The 20,691-nt window shown below is 41.0% G+C and overlaps 1 protein-coding gene across 2 annotated transcripts in view; it reads right to left on the reverse strand.

The window, feature by feature from the left end:
- Positions 1–20,691, reverse strand: part of AGMO (alkylglycerol monooxygenase) — a 314,761-nt gene that overhangs the window by 134,157 nt on the left and 159,913 nt on the right. For both annotated transcript variants that reach the window (XM_019534049.1, XM_019534041.1), the window contains exons 6-10: positions 11,079–11,145; positions 9,675–9,740; positions 9,511–9,590; positions 7,979–8,113; positions 7,346–7,462 (exon numbers count right to left, since the gene is read on the reverse strand). In XM_019534049.1, the coding sequence (XP_019389594.1) occupies positions 7,346–7,462; positions 7,979–8,113; positions 9,511–9,590; positions 9,675–9,740; positions 11,079–11,145 (465 nt within the window). The remainder of the gene's footprint in view (positions 1–7,345; positions 7,463–7,978; positions 8,114–9,510; positions 9,591–9,674; positions 9,741–11,078; positions 11,146–20,691) is intronic.

Raw genomic sequence — 20,691 nt, forward strand, 5'->3', positions numbered from 1 at the left:
CCTAACAACAGACTTAACAGCTGGATGCCACTCTCCAAGCTGCCAGCCTGTGCTCCTGGCTACTAGGGCTGTGCGAAATGGCACTGTTCCATTTCACTTGAGTTTCAAGGTTTTGACAGAACAGCATTTCATTTCGAATTTCATTTCAATTTGAAACACCTGTTCCATTTTGCTTTGTCAAAACAAGGCTGTTTTGACACTGTTTCAATGTTTCACCAATTTGGTATAATGGGGAAGCTCAAAACAGCCTCTTTCATCTGGCAGGCAGATGGGGGCCTGGAACCCCAGGAGGGCTGAGAGGGAAGCCACCTGGGACCAGGGAGCTGGAGAAGGGAACTGAGCCCGATTGCTCAGTTCCCCTCCCCAGCACTAGATCGGGCTGGGGAAAGAAACTCAGCTCAGCTCAGCTGAGTTCCCATCTCCATCACTAGATGGGTGAGGGTTGATTGCTTAGTAACTGGAATCACACCTCCTACATGGAGGCATTGGCTTCCAGAGGGGCAGGAAGGGCTAGGGCCCATAATAATTATTTCAGCTTATGGAGGGGCCCCACCAGGCAGATAGAATTACATGGCAAACCAGATCCAGCCTGTGGGCTGTGTTTTGCCAACCGCGACTTATACTCTTATTTAGTACTATGGGCAGGTTACTGCTTTTATTTAGGATTTCTTTTTGAGTTTCAACTCAATTAAGTGATTTCTGTTTATACAGATCAGCAGGAATCCTGGTTAGCTCCGATTATAAAAAATCACCAATTTTCAGGTTAAAAAAGTAAGCCAAAATCCATATTTTTCCATGATTAAAATGAAACACCACTAATTCATATAATTCATATATATAGAGAGAGTGTTGTTTCATTTTGACCATGAAAAAATGTGGTTACTTTCTTTAACCCAAAAATTGGGGATTTTTTTTAATCAAAGAAAACCAGGATCCCTGCAGATCAGTCACCTGTTGCACTTCCCATTCTTCCATTGCACTGGAATAGTTTGGTCATTCACCCTTGATATGGCATCACTGGAATATCACCAGCTCCCCTGGACTCCAGTTTCCCTCAGACTTGACCCCCAGGGAATCCTGCCCACTCATTCCCTGAGTTTGCTAGTCTGTTTCTCTGAATGTCTTCTTTCTGCTGCTCTCAACTGAACTGAATTGAGTAAATTGCAGTTGAGTTTTAAACTTGTGATATTCAAGTTCAAGCAAGACGTAAGGAGGATCAATTGTGGTAAACAGATTGTATAGCTAGATTTCCAATGTAAAAACAGTAAGAGCAGGAAAGAGAACAGAGCCAGATGTTATATATTATAAATAACAGACTTAAAGATAACTAAACTTTTAGCACCTGGATTAAAATGCAACCTACATCACAGATATAAAGCTCTCAATTGGATATAAAATTTCTTGAGCCATGAGAATCTGTTTTATAATTTCTGCTTCCCAGATTAATTCATATCACTTTTCAATAACTCTCACAATGGGAATGTATAGTTTCTAACAGGATCCTGGTAGAACTTGATCCAGACCCAACACATAGCCTAGAATGGGGAGCCTAAAATAAATCTCAAGTATGAAAGGGTGGTCTGTAGGGCTAAGTACAGACATTCAGAAGCCTGAGCCTGAATTGATTCAATCTTTGCAGGTTAGTGTAAACTGTGTAGATTGAACTGAGAAGCAAGTGAATAGACATTCACTTTTCATTCTGGAAATGCAGCCACATGCCTGCAGCAGCTCAGGCTAGAAGCTGGTGGGGGAAGGACAGGCGCTAAAGCAAGCCCTCCCTTCCCTTTAGCAGTGGCCAGAAGGCTGGAAGGAAGCTGGGAGAGAATCCCTCCATCCCTTCTATGATTGGGGAGGGGTTTAAAGGCCCACTCTGTCCTGCATGGTCCACAGCAGGGGCATGCCTGGAGGGACAGGGGGAAGCATCCCCTGCCAGACTTTTCCCTGCTCCATTGGGGGTGAGGGCATGGCTAGACCCTTGCCATCTTGCTGAGGTGAAGGGTGGAAGGGAAAGGGGATAAATCCCCCTCCCTCCCCTCTCCCATGGGCATGGGACCCCAGCCAGCATTTGCCAGGCTTTTCCTTTCCACTCCCCAATAGAGCAGCAGGAACAGGGGCATGGCCACACTCTGGCCCTGGGCCAGCAGACTGAGGTGAAGAGGAGAAGGTGCTTGCTAAAACCAAGCAAGGAGGGGAGGGAAAGCCTGGCAGGGGCTGATCCCGTGCTGGTGGGAGAGAAGAGGCATGGGGGATTAAACTTCCTCTCTCCCCACCTTCACCTCAGGCTGCTGGCCCAGTGCCAGCATCTTCCTGTTCAAGTGGGGCTGCTCCACCTCTCCCAGGCAGACCCCAGCTGGGGTCCCATGCCAGTAGGAGAGGGGAAGGAGTGGGGAATTAATGCTTGCCAGGGTCTGGCTACATCCTCCACCCCAAGCAGGAAGCCTGGCAGGAACTTCTGAGCCCCTGCCAGGCACACCCCAGCTACAGTCCTGAGCACGGTTTCCTACCCCCAGCCCCAGCCCCTTCTCAGCCAGCTGGAGCAGTGATAGTGATTCAGGTAGGGAGCAAAGGGCCTGGGCCAACCCCGCTCCAATGGAGGAGACAGCACAGTCCAGCCCAGGGCTGCAAAGCATCCCGGGTTGTTGGTTGTTGAAGGACTGTGTGTTAACTTAAACCAGGAAAGGATCTGGGACAGAAGTTCCTTAAACTGGTTTGACCTAAATCTGTTAAGTCTGATATACTACATTCAACCAGGTTTATCTTAAACCAGTTTCAGACATTTTGAATGATGTTTATGTGCACTGAATTTGTGTTCTGTTACAGGTTTAAACCAGTTTATGATCACTTACTCCAGTTCATGTGTAATTTCTCTCCCTAGCCTAGATCACCATTACGTTCAAGTTAGTGCAATCCTAAAACTTTCACATACATATAAACCATTCCATTGTCAAAGAAAAATAATGTACTGCATTAGTTTCTCTGTTGTCTAAGTGCTAGATTCTGTTTCTCTGTTCTCTAAGTGCTAAGCATTCTGGAATAGTGGGGACCACATGAGCTTGCTGGCAGGTATCAGTGTAGCATTTTTAAACCAGGTTTCACAGTAGATGGTGAACAAGCCATTTCCCCATAGATAATTCAGCTCATGGCTATCTTGTAAAGTTACAATAAATCATACATTCCAACATACTGTGATGTCATAATAGGTTTATTCCATTATGTTGAAGCTTTTAGAAAATAATGCCCAAAACATAAATGTGTACTTATTTTACTACTCTGTGTAGTTCTAACACTGTAGTCATACATTATTTACACTTCCAACTTGTTTTAATGGTGTCACACTATGAAGTGGGTCCTGGAAGCTGAAGCATCAATTTTCTAAGCATTACTCTACCAAGATCAACAAAAAAGTCAGTGGGTTCTATCACTAAACTAAACATGATATATTAAATATATGCATTGCAAGTTGCAGTAGGAAAAGAATGTGCTTTTTACAACTTAGTGTTGGTGTTAGCATACTCTTTCTACTCCAAACATTATATATATGCATGTATATATAAAATAAATGAGTATTTATATACTGCAGTATTTATATAAACAGAGAAACCTGTGGGACCACAGCAGGACCCCCAATTACAAGTCAGCCACAACCCTGCAATGTGGTTATTGGCTGCAATCAAACAGAAAAAAAAATATTTCTGTTGGATTTCAATTTTACTGAAAGATTTAACAATGTCTCAATGTCTACAAAGGGAGTTATGGAATTTTGGGAATAAATTTCCATTACTTAGTAATCAATAGATTACCACAGATTTAAGTAAAGAAGAAATATGTTATTCTAACAGAGCAAACACACCCATCACAATGCACACATTTAACTGAGATCATATTTACTTTTATATTTCAGAGTACTTGACACTGGTTTCTTTTTGTGAAGAATCCAACAAATGTATTTCTCATTATGGCATATTGCAGGATTTAAGAGTGGTTCTCGTTATGCAGGCACTGCCCCCCATGGCAGCAGCCAGGTAATATTGCCCCACATGCAGGGCTATGGCACATATGCACTCATGGTACATTAGGTCTCTCTGATAACCCTAAGCAGGACAGAAGAGGTGGCTCTGGCTGCTGCCCTTCCTGGTCTGTCTTCCTATCCCCGAGCTCCTCCCAGAAATAAAAGAATGTGGGACTGTTCCTCTCCCATTTTTCCTGAACCATCTTATCTGCTACAACATTTCAACACTATTTAATCATATACTACATTTCCACAATTATTAGTACTAATGAAGAATTGAATTTCAACACTAAAGCTAGGGACAGACATTCAAAAAGCCTGAGCCTAAATAGATTCAATCTTTGCAGGTAAGTCTAACCTGTCTAAGCTAAATCAGTTTGCAACCTATGTCCCTTTGCTTCCACAGGGCAGAGTTGGGGGGAGGGGGTGACCAGGCCCCAGCAGGATGTTCTGATTATTCCCCTCTTCCTGAGATGCCCAGCAGGGAATGTTTATCACCCCTAACTCAGTGTTTATCAACTCATTAAGAAAACAAAGCCTCTCTCCATTAACTAATGGACCTCTTCTTAAACAGCTCTTCCAAGGAAGGACATTAAGCTACCTGTTGATTAGCTCCAAAAAGTCTGTCTGCCTCAGTCCTCTCCCACAGCACAGACTGTAGCCAGCATGTGGTCTGCTAGTTAATTCTGATGTACCTGCCTAAGGCAGAGGGGAGGGGAGAATAACTCCTGTTTAGCAGGGAGAAGCCAGGCAGATGCTCTGTGCCTGAAAATCTGTGCCAAGCTCCAGCCAGGGAGCGGGGGGACAGAGAGGGAGCCCTACTGTGGAGCAGAGAACCCTGCCCATCCCAGAGAGCACGCCAGGATGCTGGGGGTGTCTGTTTTATCTTAAGCCAGCAAGAGGTCTGGGACAGACATTGCATAAACCAGTATGAGCCAAATCAGTTAAATCTGATACTACATTCAACCAGGTTTATCTCAAATCAGTTTCAGTCATTTTCAAACTGGTTTATGTACACTGAAAATCTGTTCTGTTACAGGTTTAAACCAGTTTCTGATCACTTAAACGGGTTTATGGTTAATGTATGTCCCTAGCCTAAGAGGTTAGCTCTGTTAGGTTTCCCTGTGTACAGGGATTTAATTGAAGACTCCTAAAACTTCTGTAAATTTTTAATAATATACAGGGATACAGATACCACAATGATTTCCTGTTGGTTCAGAATATTAATTGTGTTTGCAACTTTGGGACTTTTTTTTTTTGCTTTTCTTTTGGTTTGATCAAAATCAGTCATATAACGCAATCCTTTGTATTACCCTGTCTATCCAACAGCGTTTGAGACAAAACTCCAGAAAGTGTTAAGTGAACTACATAAATCAAAGTGCAAGTATCTATTAAACTATTGCTCTTTTTTTATATGTATTGAGTCTTTGCATTTTATCATTCTCTCTAGGGCTGATCCAAAGTGAGCCTTGGATCACATTTTGATGCAAAGAATTCTGCAATGTTTCTTGTTCACCAAATATAGCACAGACTGCTACAAAGGAAATAAATACTACATGCTCTCTCTTGTGGAAAATTAGTATTTTTTTCTTCTTTTGCTTTTTTCTTAAGCTACAAAATGTAGAGTATTTTGTCTCATGGTAAACAGTTGTCCTCTGTATATGGAGAAATTTAACATTTTTACAGGGCATGAGACCAAGTACTGAATAACTAATCACTCAAGAAATATAATAACTATGTGCTGCCTAGAATGTCTTATTGTTATTATGAAATTGAACTTATAGCTAAAAATGAGGAAAACAGTTAGCTTTCTTTATTTATGAAGCTATGCCATGGTTATGACAATTCATAGCAGGGCAGAAAGTTCCAATTGTGTCCATAGCCACTGCATAACTCACTGTAGTGGAAAATTGATATTGAATAACGAATTTGCCAAGTGAAGTTATTCATATATGTACTTTCAACTTGGGACAGATTCTTCATTGGCCTTCTATGCAGAACTGTTTTTTTTATCTACTCTGGGTTTGTGTTCTAACATGTTTTCCGTTCTGTCACTACAGCCTTTTAAGCTCATGTTTTGTGCAGGTTGTTTTTTCTGATCATTCTGCAATTTTAAATTCACAATTATGACTCTTCAGGGTGGCTCATTTACAGACTTGTGGGAATTCAATAATATTAAAGTTGTTGCTATTATTACTATTTCTTCCCTTTTTCTACTACAACAACTATTAACGAGCTGCAGCTATAAATGACAGTAGAGGAAATGGCATGTACCATATATTCCTCCTTCCCAGACAAAAGTAAACTCAGGCAAAATCATGTACAAAACTCTGTTATCCTTGCCGATACAGAAAAAGTCTGTAAGGACCCCTACATAAGTAAGATTTACTGATGGTATAGAAGAACCAGGGAATCTGGGTGTAAATTTCATTCATATCTTGAATATCAACTATACATGAACACTGGAAACTGATCTCTCATATACAATATAAATGTGTGTGCTGGCCTTAGTTCTGCAGAGCTGTGGCCCTTGTCTTCAGATATGGTATCACAGATGGCTTACTAGCTACATTACCTTCAATCTCCAGGTTATAGAGATTCATGTGACCCCTCAAATGAGGTCCACATCATATGACACATAAGTTAAAATTATTCAGAGCAGAATTAAATTGACTTTTATATATAAACTGTAATATAATACTGCATAAAATAGTTTTTCTTCAATTCCATCTTCTAAATGGCATAATCTCTCCTTTGTATGCTACTCAGATTGGACTTCATTGCTAGTAACACAATTCTGAGGTATACAACATGGTGGCAAGCAACAATGGGCATGTTGCAACATGTTTTCCAAAATTCAGCCCTTTTTGAAAGAGCCCAGCAGTTTCTGAGTCTGAGACTTTTGCCTGCTTGGCCTGAAGCACTTTAATGAGGTCTGACCCTTTAAAGAGGTCAGGAAAACAAAATCATTTTTGAAAACTTTGATAACTGTTCATTTATCTAAGTCCAAAAGCCTAAAAGGTAATTTTTATTAAATTAAATGTTGTGTAATTCATAAGAAACCTTTCACTTTCCTAGGGCCTGATTCTAATCTCAATCACAGTGGTTTAAAAATAGTATAGTTGCAAAGACTCAATGGCCTGGGAGGTCTCTTCCAACTCTATGTTCCAATTTTATTAATTTTCATGGAGTTATTCCCACTGTGAAAATAAGTCAAAATCAGGCCCTTTCAATGTCTAACTTTTATTGTCTTAACTTCAACATTAAAAGTATTGCCCAGCAGGTATTTTTGCTAATCCCAGACAAAAGATTTTTATAAATGTGAAAGTTACTTACAGCTGCAGCAGCAAAGAGGTCAATATACAATGTCACAATCAAGGCAAAATGTATGACTGCATAGACACAAAGATGAACTGGCAATTTTGGGTTGAAGGGAACCTCTTTTCCAGTGATCTGCATACAGCAACACAGATAATAGTCCTCATTAGTTATCTACCCCAGCATGTTATTCTTTAGTAGTATCTGTGTTAATTAACAGCACAAAGGAATATATTTAATGGTACAAACAGCCACTTAAGAATATAGAAAAGAGAAAATTAATAGAAGGCTGTTATCAAAATCAAGTATGTGCACAATCTACTGTGAAATATAAATAAAACCATATTTACACTAAAACAGACTGTGTGTATATGTGGTGGGGGAGACAGAGAGACATGGAAGGAGATAGAACTACTGAATGTGAGTGCATGCAGATAAGCAAGCAAATTAAATCAGTTAGTTTTATAAGCTACGTTGCTGTAGTGGTGCACTCCCCCGTTATAGTGCACAGCTATTGTGATGCAGTAGCCATGTGTACAGTGTAGTAACTGCCCGTACCGAGCTGTGCTTCCAAAGGAAGTACTAAAGCATGGCTCCATAACAACATCATCATACAGCAATGTGTAGACATGCCCAATATGTTCTACTTACCACTGGGATTTCCTCAGGAAGGCCAAGTCTTGGTTTTCCTGGTCCCCAGCCTGGCCCTTTGAATATGACAGACAGCTTATTGGAGAAACCAGGTGTGGCCCAAAATACGCTCCATATATAGGTCAAGTGATGCAACTGTGAAGACAGGATAAGTAATTATTCTTCATTTGTTAGAAAAAAATAGGAGTTTTGCAAAACATTATAGTTTACTCTGATTGTAACTCCCAAAGAACTGATTTTTAGAAGTTCTGAGCACTCATAGGGTATGTACAGATGATACATTAAGAAGTTTGAGAGGTTAGATTGGGCAAAAAAATGGCTTCCCTATGTAACTGAGTGCATCTGTTAGATTGGGCATGGGTTAGCCCAATCTACTGAACATATGTACACATTCAGAGAGCAGCCCCAGGAATGTGAAAGCCCATCCACTTGCCTCAGCCCGCTTCCCTCCCTCCCACAGATCTGCTAGCCTATCTGCTCCTGCCAAACACCCCTTGCCCCACCCTCTGGACACATTAAACCCACTGATCCTGCCAGACCAGCCCCAGACCCCACCAATCCCCTGCAGACCCACTAGGTTCTCTCCTGCCACACCCACTGACCCACTAGACCCCCAATCCTGCCCACCCCTTCCCCCACCCTGAGTTACTTTAATCAGGCTCCCAGCACCAGCAAACATTGGTAAAACTAGCATCTGATCTACAATCATGCTGCTTGAAGTAAGTCCTGTGATTGTAGATCGGATCCAGAGAACATCTGTATCTGGTCTAAATTTGTTCTGCAATTAATTTGCCCAGAGGAGGATTCAAGTGAGGAATCACTGAAGTAGACAGAGTGGCCATTTTTCATCTAATCTAACTTCCCAAACTTTTAAGTGTAACATCTGTTGGTACCTACAATTCCTGTGAAAAATCAAAGGGAGCTCAACAATACTGAAATAGATCCTAAATGTTTGCAGGCCCGATATTACTCTCATTGAAGTCAGTGGGTATCAGAAGGGAATCAAAGCTATGACATCCCTTGCCATAGTAAAAAGTACTTGCAATTAATGGTACACATTTTGTGAGGTTCTCCTATTAAGTTCAAAGGCATGCTAAACCTCCCTCAGAATGTCAAACCTTCCAGGCTTGATCCCCAAATTAGTAGTAGTTATATGATACATGAAATCATAAGAAGTGTCAAGTGGGGTCCAACCAATGGTCCATTTAGCTTCAATAGTTACATCTCAAATAATTTTGGCCTGCTGTATTTTTACCATCAATAAGTATTGCCAAAGTTCCCTCTCATATGAACACCTAAACATTCCATGGTATAAAAATATGAACAGCCAGATAATTTGAAATTTGCACAAATATTTTCTTTGTAGTTTCTTGTAATGGTATAATTCTTACCTTGCCAAAGATACAACAAACACTTCAAGTCATTATAAAACAACTTACAGAGCATCCTCATTTACCCATGTATCAAAAATGGTATTCTTCTGAATACAAGGTAATGTTAAAAGTAAAATGTTAGTAGCAAAACTGAATTACCTGGACCTTGAAGGGTTCAAAAGTATTTATAGGGTGTGTTAGGCCATATATAACTTTTTCTTTCTCTGCCTCAAATGTTCCTGGGGTGAGGAAAAATACAATCAAGCATAAGAACATAAACGTTTATGTTTGCTACATTAATTGACATAACTAAACCCACTTACCAAAAATTCTATCCCAGATAATGAGGGTGCCACCATAATTTTTATCAATACAGTAAGGATTTCTCCCTGTAATAAGAAAGAAAAGGTTTGGGGGCTCAGTGATTGCACATATTAGAAGTATTATGTGAATTACATTAGCTTCAACTAAACTATGGCGGTGAGTTATTAGGGAAGAATATCATACTAACAGTTACAAGACATGTCCAACCTTTCACTATCAACCATCAATTACATCTCCCCTTTGTTCTACCTCTGACTATGAAAAATGTAACTCAATTCTGACTTCATGTAAGTCAGACATATTTCTATTTTTGACTTTCTTGTGAGCACCATGAACCCTTCTATCCATTATCTTGCAGTGTTACTCACATGAATGTCAGTCCCATTAAGCAAAAAATGTGCTATCACAAACATGCAGTTATTTTTCAGTTAAATTTGTGAATCTGGATCTTTGAATCTGTGAATCTGGATCTGTGAATCTAGCTCTCTGAGACTACAAATACATGTGTAAAGTTGGAGAATTAGAAAACCTACTGAACCCCCTGCCTTCTGAGTTTGCATAGTGCCATAAACACTTAACACATGGCAGATATAATAAATATTGAAAACGTCTTTTTCATATACAGTTGTATTTAAGTCTGTTTTAATTAGTAAATTCAGTTTGTCCATCTCATTATTATTTTTCTATTTATTATGTTTGTTCTTTACAAGAAGCCCAGCACACAAGCCAACAGCAGCTAGGGAGTCCTGCTTTATTGACTAAATTTGTTCACTACATTATTCATTAAGTTAACCAAACACATGCTTATTATACAACCTACCCCAACTCCAAATATTGGCAGAAAATATGAAAAAGATATATCAATTGTACTGTGTGTGTTTAAAGCACTCTTTCAATAATTCAGTTAAGAGAAATCCAAAATTTACTGGAACAAATGAGAACACTTCTCAGAAAGGAATAGTTTCACGTTGATATTCAGTGTTAGATCCTAAGGTCTAAGAGCAGCTGAATTTGAGCTAAGATGTAAGCTACATTTTTAAGAATGGGAAAAGGTTTTTTTCCATTACTTTCAATTTCTTACAAGTGTTGAGTTGTTTTGTTCAAATTTTCCAAAATAATTCACACCTATGTAGAGATCAAGTGTTCATAATTTCAGTGTCAGAGGCAAAATGCTTTGAATGCATTTATAATTCAAAGATAACAAAGAGTTTTAATAAAAATGATTAAACAGATCACAATTGTTCCTGTTATAATTGAACCCCCCCCCATAAATAATAGTTTTAATCCTCTTTGCATTTTATCAGTATAATATAAATGCATTTTATCAGTATAATATAAATGATGACAGTATTCATCATTTAAACACGACATGGAAAAAAATCAAAAGATATAGTACTTCCTACCATGATGAACTCTGTGATGACTGGGTGTATTAAGAATCCACTCCAGAGGTCCAAGGTTGTCAATTACCTTAAAAAAATGTAAATAACTTGGCATAGACTGTCTAAATATCAAAAGAAAACAGAAGAAAAAGTAGGAGAAAGGAGACAAAGAAAAGAGTAATATTCTTTAACAGGACATCTACATCTAGAAAAGTATTTGCATAAAAGGAGCTCTGTAGAAGCTAAAATAATATACCAAAATATTATACTGTCAATAAAATACATAATATAAGTTCTCCTAAAGACTACAAATTACTAGAATTGATATTACATTATGTGCTTCTCTATATTTAATAAATAAAATGCATGTCATTTTTTAAAACTTGATTACACTTTTTGTGATTCCAGAGGTCTCTATTCATACACCATCTGATCACATTTATTTTGTCAGGTGGCTCTATCACAACCAACTGTAATTCCAATCTAGATCATAAACGACAGAAAAATCAACATTTTAAGAGCCTATTGCTGAAAACCCTTATTCACAAGACAACCTATGCATCATTGCATTCCAAAATAATACTGGTTTGCCATGGCTTATTGTTTGAGATGTCTTGCCATTAAAAATAATTAAAAGAAAATCAAAAAAAGATCTGTAGACTTGAGAAACATAACAAGAAAAAAAAATATTGCATTGTCTCCTATGTCCTCTATGTAAACCTAATTCTGTACTCAGATAAGACATTGACGGGTGCTCTGTAAGTTCCTTTAAAAAAAAAAAGATTAATTTGTGTATAACTGTTACTCAGGTAAGACTTTATCCTGCAAGCAGGAGTCACAAATTCTCCTCCCCCCTGGAGGAAGGTAGACTTCAACTCAAGATGCATAACATGAAGCTTCTTCAGACAGATTTCAACCTTTATGAACCACGCAACCATCCAGAGATAGGATATTGGTTAAAGTGAAGAAAGCCATAACATTTTTTACTTTTATTTATCTCAATCTAATTTTCTAATTAATTTTGAGGAAAAATCCTGAGCATGAGAACTGGAATATAAGAAATAAACAAGAACTTTTTTCGTGTTTTTTTAATTCACAAGCCAAGGACAACATAAGTAGGCACATTTAAATTTCCCAATGCTGCCTCCAAATAACTTCAAGCCTGAGAAGACCACCTAAGGGTGAGAAACAATTCATCATTAAGGCCAGCTCTGTTTCTATCCTCTCTCAAGCATAAAATTCCACTGTTTTAAACCCTATGAGTTGATATTAACTTTAAATCTGACATTAAATTAACTTAATCTGAATCAAAGAACTTGACTTGAACTGTAGCCTAGCACCTGAAAGATCAGTGGTATCTACTAGACCACACCTAACTTGACCCATTTAATTTCAAGAAGTTTTTTAGTCAAATATTTAGATATTTTTTGTGAAAATAAGCTAAATGTACACTGCTGTACGAGGGAGTACCACATCATAGGTTAGTAAACTAAACTCTCCATTTACAGGTGGGTTATAACAATAAGTGTTTGAAAAAGTGGATGCCTTTCACAATTCTAAGTTCCAACTGGTTAAATCTACATTAAAAATGGATATTAAAATTAACCTGTTAGAGGCCTGTATTTGTATTCAAGTATGCCTTCAGCCTCCCTGGGAATCTCAGGAACAGGCATAACATTTTAAATTAATAACTTTGAATAATAATAAGGAACTATTTTCTTTGGAAAATACACTCTCTCTCATGATTTAGAAATAAAGAATAGTCTTTATGGGGTGACAGCATTTGCAAATCTACCCAATGCCTTCCCTGTAGCACTGCTAATGACTGGTGCCTCAATATAGCATAATTCTATTTATTACCAACCTCACCTCTAATATGGTAGCAACACACTGATGAAATTATCATTGGAGATAGCAACTACAAGCACCTTGTCTTTTAATATATGAAGCTCAAATGAGCAAATCTGACCCAACAAAAACATATGTTGATAGTAGTAAAACATAAACCAAAATTGCTGCCAAACATCAACAAAAATTATATTTCCATGTAATATCCAACAGTGAAAACCTGTACAGTATTTTTTGAAAACACATTATAAATGAGGTTTTTACCTATTCTGTAAATTCCTATTTATTTTGCAATTTTGCTCTTTAATACTTCAGGGTTGAAAAGACAATGTGCTTTAAAAATATTATCTTCACATATGCTCTTTAGGGCTCTATTCCAACAAAACACACATCTGGAAAGCCAGGTTTTTTTCAAGGCTCTTGAAGCCTTGCTTGGCAAAGAAAACAACATTTTGGGTTGAAGCAGATTTTAAGGGTCAAATTCTATCAACTTGATGAAGGCAAAACTGGGAAGGGTAGAAGAGTAAAGCTAGCATAAGTTGCCAAAGCTATTCAGCAGTGATAATTTTTACAATTTGAGGCTTCCTTTCCCATCCTTACCCTGTAAAAGAAGGAGGAGTTTTGTTTCAAATATAAATAAAAAATTTAACCCCAGAAGAATAAACTTGTAACAAAATGTAAATGTGCTACACAACAAGGTATAACAATTTTCTTGATTAAGAAAACCTATCAGATGGCAGACAGGTAAAAATTGAGCAAGTGTACTCACCAGTGGCTGTTACTTTACCTGCAGAACAGGAATTAATAATATGCCTTTCCTCATCAAAACCTTGTATCTTCTGGTGTGTACTGACATATTGCTATTTGGTGGTATTAATGTCAATAACCTCTCTACTCATAATATGGATGCAACCACTCATAAAACATAAAAAATCACCTTTTTCCAATCTGTAGAGATGCTGAAATCTTTCAACTGAATATACTTTTATTTTTTAAAAATGATCTTCTTAAATAAGAATGTTTTCCAAAAAAAATGCTACCCTTCTAAGGTTCATAAAAACTACACCCCTTATCTTCATTTAAAATAGCTGATAAAATCAGAATGGCTAAGCACTCACTGTGTCCAACTGTGACCTCATTCTTATTTTGAGTAAAATGACATGTTTTATGCCTGTGTTTGCCTTCTACATACAACCATCTACTGTTCAAAATCAAGACCTGCCTCCAATTTTTCCTCTCTGAATTAGAGCACACCACGTACACCTCACCGCCCATATCAGCAATCCATAATGAACTGCAAAATTGCAATAAAAAAATCTCTTCTGATTGTTTCCTTTTTCTGTTTTTAACAACCCATAGGCACAGGAAGACATTTCATTTGCCAAACCTTTGCAAATAGACTTGTATATTGGTACTGCATATGTGCCACGTACAAAAGTGGCATTCAGAATTGAGGTTATAAAATAAGTATTTTTTCTCATTTTACTTCTCTTTTAAACAGCATACCTTTCTTTTATTGAGCTTTGCTATTGCTACACAAAATAACAGAACTATGAAAATAGGTAAGGAAATTCCAACAACATATATACACTACAAGTTTCTAACTTTATCCTCAGAAACTCCTTCCACATATTACAAAACAAAATATATTGACAATGAAATAAACCCTCGTTACATAACCAGAAATATGTAATTTCTACATTATAATTGTTTTACATAAAAGACATTTCCTCTGTGACAGCAATACCTAGACTGGAGGAAAAGAACAGAAATGTAGCAACATCTCTTGCGGCATGTAAGCACCTCCATTTGCGGTCTCAGGGTTTGTCAGCACCAGGGGAAATCTTTATTGCCTGGTACCTGCACCACTTCAATGTACTCCTTGTTTAAATAATGAGAAAAAATAGTGACATGAAGTCCAAGGGAAACTTTACATCTTGTGTAACAACTCCTTCTGTCACCACTACAACATGAATCTTTATTTCACCTCAGCTTTGATATAAATGTTAGAAAGGAATGTCAATTAAGGAAAACAGGCCATGTTAGAGTGAAACCATTTGCCAAAAAGAGTTCTTCACCAAGAATATGAGAGAGACTGTTTATAACACAGAATGACTCCATCCCCTCTGTACAACTGGCCTACAGGTAGTATGGGTCAAAAACATCCATGGAGCAACTGAAATGCTATTTGGGGAATTACACCAAGGTTGGATTTGAACCTAGGTTTATTTCATGAACTGTGCTAGATGGTGGTCAAGCATATATGACAATCAATTTCCTCACCAAAACCAGGATGATCAGGATTTTTTTCTGGAAGATAAATATATATTTGAGACCATCTGGTGAGGAAATGTAAAAATAAAAACTTAATTGCATTCCCCACAAGAACTGTTGTCTTGAATTAACACAACACACCCATGTATTTATACAGATGGCCCTGGTGACCATATTTACCATGTGAAATCTCTACAGGGAAGCTAGGGAAAGGCAGAACTCCTAGGATATGTGCTTGTCTGCCCAGTTTCACACTTTGAAATCCTCGGCAAATCCTGATTTATACACCGCCAACTGTTTTCCTATCTGATTAGGCAGTTTTCTACTCCAGTAAGCATGTAATATGGAGGTAGCCAAATTTCCACACTGAGGAGTGAAAAAACAATATTTATAGTTTGGAAATAAAACAAGCGGGAGAAATCAAGCCTGTTGGGATCATAAAGAGTTTCATAGGGGGTGAATTTCTGATAAAACTGCATTGTAGAAATGGGGAGGTAAAAGCCTAACTTTAATGGATAGTCAGGTTAGGGTATGTTTATACAATAAACACACAGTCCTAAGAAATGTGTTTATAATAAATTATCTTGAAGGCAGATTGTTGTCATTCATCGTTGTTTTACCTCTCAATCAGCAGGCCAAAGTTTGAATCAAGTTGGCATCTGATGTGAATGTTTCAGTTAACGCTTTCAACAGGGGATTCTACTTCTCTTTGGAAGAAATGAGTACTCCAGCCTTCTCTTAAGGGGAACAAAACCCCCCATGCATGTGTTATGTCTGGCTAAAAATGTAAGAAAGCCTAAATTAACGGGTCTTTCTAAGTGCAGCAGGGAAAAATGATGTGTGCAGATATTACACTTAGATAACTAGGGTTAAGTTGACCTAAGGGCCAATTTGTACATACATTTGTGGAGGTTAGATTCAGCAAAAAATGGTCGACCCAATCTAGCTTAGTTCACCAGAGGAGATGCACTAAGTTAGATCAGGCACAGGCCACCTCTGCCTCTCCCCAAAAACTCTGCTCTGTGACAATTTGGTTAACATGGGCCCTGCAGAGGGCAGACATCCCATCTCTTAAGGTAACCTGAGTTGGATACATTCCTGAGGGAGGGGGACAACCTGCTCCCTCTGCCTATTTGACTGGCATCACATACATGGGTGAGGGGCTTACACTCCCTATTGTTCTAAGTAATGCCAACCTGACCAGGAGAGGGCTAGAGACCCTGCCAGTCTGCCTGGCAACCAGTGATGCCTTTCAAATTGGTTGGCTGGCAGCCAACAAATGCTGGTCTCCATTGAACCAGGTAAATGAGGTCATAATGTCTATCTAAGTTAAGGACTGCCTAGGAGGAGGGACAGTAGCCATGATGAAAACTCAGAGACAGAAGAGCTGGACCATCTGAAACTTGCTCTCTCTCGAAACTCATGATCAATGAACTGCCTGCCTCCAGAGGGAATCTCCACCTGCCTCTGGATGATACTCGTGAGTAAGCTACCTGAGATCTAACTAGATATATAGCTTGCAGTAACTCAGATGCATGATCAAAGGCTACCCAGCCATGCCAATTTGCTCTATGGGATTTCTCTGATACTGTTCTACCCTGTATCCTGTTCCAAACCTACTCATTGGAACCAATAAACTTTGCCTTTGTACCTAGTGTAGGAGACTTATTGGGGGTGGGTCTAGATTATGCCCTGGGGTCCCCTTGCTTTGGCTGACAAAGGGAGACCACTATTTGTGTTTCAGACTGAGGGAGGCACCTCAAGATCTTGAAGTGGGTCGACTACCCTCAAGGACTACCAGGCCTGTGTTTCCCAGGGGGGCAGAGTGCCAGAATCTGGGTAGGTGGTGGTGGCACTACCCCCAAGCTAGTGGGTGTGCTCTTGGAAGGGGGTTGGCTAAACATGAGACACCCCCAAGGAGGCACTTGGAGCCTGGAAGGTGGTCGGGTGCAGTCAGGTGGGTGGCTCAGCACAGGAGCACCCCCTACTGGCCCACCACACGCTCAATCAGCCGAATGTCTGTATGTTTGGAGTGCAGCCCTAGGGCTGGGAAAATCCAACCACTCACCCCCCAGTCGCAGGCCTGCACTTTTCCTCCACACCAATAGCCAGAGTGGGCTGTTTTAGCTCCCTGACCCTTGTACCCCTCTATGGACAACCCCCTCCCTGATCCCATAAAGCCCCTTGGATCTGCCAAAGCATCCTGTAGACCTGATAGTCTCCTCACAATCCTACCTGTCCCTCCTACTACCCCCACTTTTATTTGTCCTTTATTTGTTTGCTTAGTAGAAGGGTTGTGTTTATGTTTAGAGGATGTGCTGAAGAGCTCTCAACAGAGTAAACAGCTTTCAAGGCAGTACACCCCCCCACCCCAGCTAACTGCTTCTCAAATTAGTAGGTTGGCCATATGTCCCAGTTTGGCCAGGACAGTCCCAGATTTCATAGGCTGTCCCAGCACCATGGCAAGTTAGCTAAAATTGAAACAGAAGCCACAGATTGGTAGCACCACCATGCCCATGCATGCCTGGCCCAGCTCCTTCTGAACAGTGGCTGGAGGCTAGGGGTACAGGCTGGGCAGAGCACTGCTCCTCCTGCCTGGGGTGGGGATCAACCAGGATGGGGTGAGCAGAATGACTGCCTGCTGCTGGAAGCCTTGTACCCTTCCACCGCAGTCACTGCTGATGCCCAGGCTAGTGTGGCATCCCCTGGTAGGTGCCGGGAGTGAAGAGGAAGAGCCTGGGGGTGCCACACAGGGACTACTTGCAGCCAGGTCCAGCCTCTGACAGCCTTTGTGCTGTCCCACTTCACCCCCCCCACAATCAGGGCAACTGTAGGGCCAGGGGGCAGGGTGTTTGTGTGTGTCAAAAGCCTAGTAATGCTACAGCTCCCACCCTCCCCAGGTGCTGAGGACTTCTTAACAGCTCTGCCCAGGGGCAGCCACCCCCCATACCTCCCAGCATGCAGCTGTGTCTGTGTGGAGCTACCTTTGAAGCAGGCCAGTGGGCACACCCAAGGCAGCAGGGGCACACCCTTCCTGTCCCCCACACAGCACGTCCCAGAGCAGCACCAGCCCTGCCAACCCTGGGGTATGCTCCTTCCTGAGGCAAGATCTCGTGGCCCATGGACAACTTGCATCTCCACAACATCACAAGGCCAGGACTGGCTGCTAGAGCCAGGTCCTGGATAGGACCCTTGAAGGCAATCAAATCAAAGCGCAATTGCTAGCGTCCTCCCCTCCACCCCCCAAGACCCAAGCAGAGGCTGCAGATAACAGGCTATGCACTGGGCTCAGGCTCTCCGTGGCTCCCATCTGGCTGCTTGAACTACCCCACTGCTGGGCCTGCTGTGCTGTTCTCTGCCCACCTGTTCATGCACCTCTGAGACACTGACCACCTTGGAGTGAGTGACTCATATTCTGCACCAGCACCAGAGGGAAGAAGCCAAGCCACCGCAGGTCCCCTTGGTATGCAAGCTGCTTTGGGATCCCTGCCTCTCCTTGCAATGTCTATGAGGCTGGTGTGGATGTGGGTGTAGGTATGGCCCCCTATCCCAGATATGCTTAAAAAGAATATGGTCACCCTATAAATTGGGCAACTGAAAACTCAGACAGCTAAAATCAGTAGCTACTTTTGAATGTCTTAGCTTCTGTAAATGACAATACCAGAATAAGAAGGTTCAGAGCTTAATAATGTGACCTACAAACACACAACAAGTTGAGGATTTGATCCACTGCCATAAGTCGTTATCATTGCAACTTCTTTAACTGATTAAAATCATTTTCTTGCTAGGTAAACAGCACATGCATGTTACAACCTTCAACAATGCAAGCTTGATCTCAACAATCACCTGATAAATCACTAGCTAACGCAAGTTGAAAAACAGAGCTATTAATAGGTCCCTCTCCTACATGGATGTCTTAATATGACTCATCAAAAGTAATGCAACATTCTGCTGCTACTAGGGAAAAAAATCTAGCTTAGTAATACTGTCTTTTCCTATGTCTCTTATCTTTCAGTGGGTTTTTCCATTAATGAAAATCATGTGGAGACCAAGAGACCAAGCTCTGAAGTGTGAAAAATAATATTATAGTATTATTAATTTCCAGTGAACATATTTATTAAGTCTCAAAATAAGCCACTGCCCTTTCTCTTCCTTCATCATTCACCAGCACACTCTGCTGCTTCTAAGCAGAGCATACCTGTTTAGTCAGGGCAAGAACGGGCAGACATACAGTTCAGCATACCAGTTAAGTCCTCTGGCAGGAAGGTTTTGAAAATGGAACAAAAGCACTCCGCTGAAGAAACTGATAAGATGCCCTGAACAGACATTTTGAATGGGACATATGGTCACCCTCTGCAGGGACAGGCGAAGTCTAGCCTGCAGGCCAGATCCAGTTAGCAGTGAACTCCATTTCCCAACTGCCCCTGCACATGGCTGGGGCCAGCCACAACTGCAAGGGAAAGCTGAAGGCTGGGGTTGCCGTGGAGACCAGCCTCACCTGCACTGGCAGGGCTCACAGCAGAGCAGAGAAGAGCAGGGGGTTGCTCCAGAGTCGCTGGGATCTTGCAATGGGGGCAGGTTGCTCCGGAGCCAAGGCAAAACCACAATCTGCAGCCTGTATACCCCGGCTCCTTGATACGGTGACAGCCAGGTCTGGAGCAGGCACAGAGCCGTGATCCCTTGCTTGTGCACCCCTGCCCAGAGTGTGCAGACTGCAGATCAGGGCTCTACCCTGGCTCTGGAGCAAGCTGCCCCCATTGCAAGATCCCACTAGCTCCAAAGCAGCCCCCTGCTCTGCTCTGCCATGCATCCTGCCAGCATGACTGAGGCTGGTCTGTATGGGAACTGCAGCCTTGAGCTTTCATGTGCAGTTGTAGCTGGGGTATCCATGAAAACCAGCCCCAGCCATGAGGGCAGGGGCTGCTGGGAAATGCAGTCGAGCTGCCACCTGGATCACCCATTTTGGCCACCTCTGCCCTATAGTAACCCCACTGGATATTGTCATTCAGACTTTATTCTCATTCATTTCAAAACTAGTTTTTGAAAAATGCTAACATCAAAAATTCGTTGAGAAACACCAGCTGCTCTTCCAATTTTGGACAAAAAACTAGGCGACTGTGGCATTGATGCCTACACAGTCAGATGGATTGCAGATTGGCTCAAGGGTCATACTCAGAGGGCAGTGGCGGACGGGTCATATTCAGCCTGGGGGGAAGTGGGCAGTGGAGTTCCCCAGGGCTCGGTCCTTGGGCCTGCGCTGTTCAATTTCTTCATCAGCGATTTGGACGACGGGGTGAAATGCAGCCTGTTTAAATTCACTGATGATACCAAAATTTGGGGTGAGGTGAGCACACTAGTAGGGAGGGAAAGATTGCAGCAAGATCTGGATACGTTACAGGAGTGAGATGACTTAAACAGGATGCTTTTCAATACTGGCAAGTGCAGGGTGCTGCACTTAGGCAGTAGAAACCAGCAGCACACTTATAGAATGGGAAACTCCCTTCTTGAGAGC

This window comes from Crocodylus porosus, unplaced genomic scaffold (assembly GCF_001723895.1).
Source record: "Crocodylus porosus isolate Cpor-Errol unplaced genomic scaffold, CroPor_comp1, whole genome shotgun sequence".
In the NCBI taxonomy this organism is placed as follows: Eukaryota; Metazoa; Chordata; order Crocodylia; family Crocodylidae; genus Crocodylus; species Crocodylus porosus.